Raw genomic sequence first — 2901 nt, forward strand, 5'->3', positions numbered from 1 at the left:
TGGAGTTTTATCAGCACTACTAGGTACTGAATGCTTCTGTTTCCTGGTTGTGCTCATTTGTTACATGCCTTTCGCAATTCCTTTCTGACATGAGGTGAATGATATACAGCATCAAACTTCCTCCTTTCACTTCATGAGTGTAACTTAACAAGATGCTTTAAAAACAAGATTCTGACGACAATCTTATGTGTCAGAACCGCACAGCTCGGGATGCTTTTCCAGGCCACGGCCGGCAACCATCCTGCTCTGATCCCATTCCTGCAGCCAGCCTCTTTTCCTACAAAGAGGAAAGATGCCAATGGTTTTGGAAAAAACTTATTCTGCTGACTGAGTTACAGAGCTCCCCATCACGGGAATGTCAGTCTTCTGTCTTTATCGCTGGTTCTGGGTGGCACCTGAGCTTGGAGTTGTTTTTCTGAGATTCCTGCTTTGTCCTGCACTGTTCTTTGAGTGTAAAAAAGAATGTAGGCCTGGGTTTTGCACACCTCCTCCACGCTACATACATTCAGTTTGGAGTCATTGCAGTGGACCCAAAAACCTAGGCATCAAAGTGAGAAAAAGGATGTTAGTAAAGGAGGCGTGATTCCTTCTGAACACATTTTGGAACTATTCGTAAGAAACATCCGCAGAGAAAAGGGGCGACATAGGAGAAAAAGGGGCCATCGCTACCTTCTCCCCTACAGCAGCTTTGGAAAGGAATTTCTAATCTGGAAAACATTCTGATCAATTCTATGCTGTTAACAGAGTTTAGAAATACCAAATGATAATTCAACTGATTGTGTATTACAGCCCAAGAACTCGGTTAAGAAAATAAAAATTCCCCGGAGACAGCTAATTTGTACCTCTTTCTCCCCAAGTCAATACTAATCCAGCTGCAGAAAGAGACTGCTGGAAACTCACAAAACCCTGCGGATGTTATTCATGAATAGCTCCTGTCCAGTTTCAAAACACTTTCTGTTTATCTCCTCATCCCAAGGATACTGAGAAAAGACACTCAGCTGGAGCAGCTCCATGGAGTTACATCGCAAGAGAAAATGAAGCATTCATGCTGTTAACACCAAGTGATAAAAGGCATCCCAAAGGGCTGCAAAGCAAAGAGCAGCAAGCTGTGGCTTTATGCAAAAAAACCTAAAAAACCAAAAACCCACCCCCAAACCCAACAAAACGCCCACACTACCAGAAAACCATTCTGGGAAACAAACTACCCAGCGTCAGGAAATTTGATCCCAAACAACTCTGATGATAAAGCTTTGCAACACACCACATCTATGGAATAAACCATGAGTTTCTTGAATTTGTTTCCCCCCGTAATAAGGCACACGCACCTCCCTCTGTGTTGTAGCAATATGCTGTGTAGTGTCCTGAGCCAAACCCTTTCCCGTGATGCATCACCACAGCGGAGAGGTCATAGACAAAGGTCTCTTTGTCAAGAGAGGAGAGAGAGTCCCTGCAGCAGTAAGGTTCCATGTTTAATACCTGGTCAAAGAGGACATGGACCCCAATCTTCTCACGGTGATTACGTTCAGACCACCTGAAAACACAAGGGCACAAATCAGACTCGGGGTCCTGCTTCTGGCAGCGCGCTGTGGCACAGGGAAGCAGCCACTGCTAAACATCTCTAAGAGCTTCCCTTGCAGGGTCAAGCAGGCATCATATAACTGTTCCCTTCTGATTTCACTCTGCCGTTATCTTTTGCATAGAGCTGATTCTGCCGTCGGTGCCTGTTTGTTATAGTGAGGATACTGCTGAGATTTGCAACAGCTAAAGACAAAGAAAGCCAAACATCTACTGTGATAGGCAAGCAGTGCTTAAAATAGTTATATCAATATAAACACCTCAGTTGCCTGCACTGACCCATTTAGAACCTTTTCATGATATTTTGAACTTTGTCTGCTACCTTTTATTCAACAGGTAAATATTGACACATAACTATCACAAGTCTCCAGCATCGACAAATCTTTCACTCATCGGTTCACCAGTCTCACAGCCACCGTTTGGAGTTGTCTGCGAACCCAGACAAATACTCTTGGTATAAGTCAAGGAAATCAGCATTAATATTTACAAAACAACACTGTGTGCGTGGGAGAAAACACCTACGAACAGGCCACTGATGGTAACGTCCGTAGTACTCTGTTTATGCACGTGCATTTCCCAGAACAGAGAGAAGTGACGGGCCCACGCTCATCCCCTCTTCCCGAAAAGACACAGACAAGTCACTGACACCTCGCAGTGTGTCCCACCCACCTGAATCGTTTAAGGTGCAGCCGGAGGACTTGAGGTAGTCTGTAGATCATTAACTGCTTTTTAGCTTCACTCAGAACAAGAGGTTTAGGAGAAGACTTTCGCCGTTTGCCTACCAGAAAAATAAATAATAATAAAAAAATAATCATGGCAAAGATAGTGAGGGTGTAGTTAATTTTCAGAAGGGGAAAAACAGCCTATTCTCAGCTCTTTATTTCCAGTAGCAGTACCCAGCTCATGGGCACTCAGGATGGACAATGCAAGAAAACGCTTCCTTCCCAGAGCCAAAACTTCTCTAGGATCAAAAACTCACGTGCTTAAAAATACTTCAAACGTGTTCACTGTTGTGATACTCATAATCACACCATCAGGTATCACCTTCAAGCTGCTCATGCTGACATTTTGCTCTGAGAAATGCACCAGAAATATTAAGAGAGAGCTGGTGCCAAAGACACGCAGGCTGCAGCAGTTCCAGCCGGTGAACCACCAGCACACAGTAACACGGTGTGACACTGTTGTCTACTACTTTGATCCTCTTACACCAGGGAAAGGAGGCTTATAGTAGCCAGCTCCACTAGCTCAAAAATATTGACACAAGTCAGAGGAAAACGCTTCCAGCAAGGTTCTACCTTTCACAGGACTTCTGTAAAACAACTGCTG

General features: G+C 44.2%; 1 protein-coding gene across 1 annotated transcript in view; it reads right to left on the reverse strand.

The window, feature by feature from the left end:
• Positions 1-347: 347 nt before the first annotated feature.
• Positions 348-2901, reverse strand: part of USP49 (ubiquitin specific peptidase 49) — a 7408-nt gene continuing 4854 nt past the window's right edge. The window contains exons 3-5 of the mRNA XM_010137634.1: positions 2245-2353; positions 1326-1531; positions 348-538 (exon numbers count right to left, since the gene is read on the reverse strand). Coding sequence (XP_010135936.1) covers positions 348-538; positions 1326-1531; positions 2245-2353 — 506 coding nt within the window. The remainder of the gene's footprint in view (positions 539-1325; positions 1532-2244; positions 2354-2901) is intronic.

Source organism: Buceros rhinoceros, unplaced genomic scaffold (genome assembly GCF_000710305.1).
Source record: "Buceros rhinoceros silvestris isolate BGI_N320 unplaced genomic scaffold, ASM71030v1 scaffold18950, whole genome shotgun sequence".
NCBI classification, from domain to species: Eukaryota; Metazoa; Chordata; class Aves; order Bucerotiformes; family Bucerotidae; genus Buceros; species Buceros rhinoceros.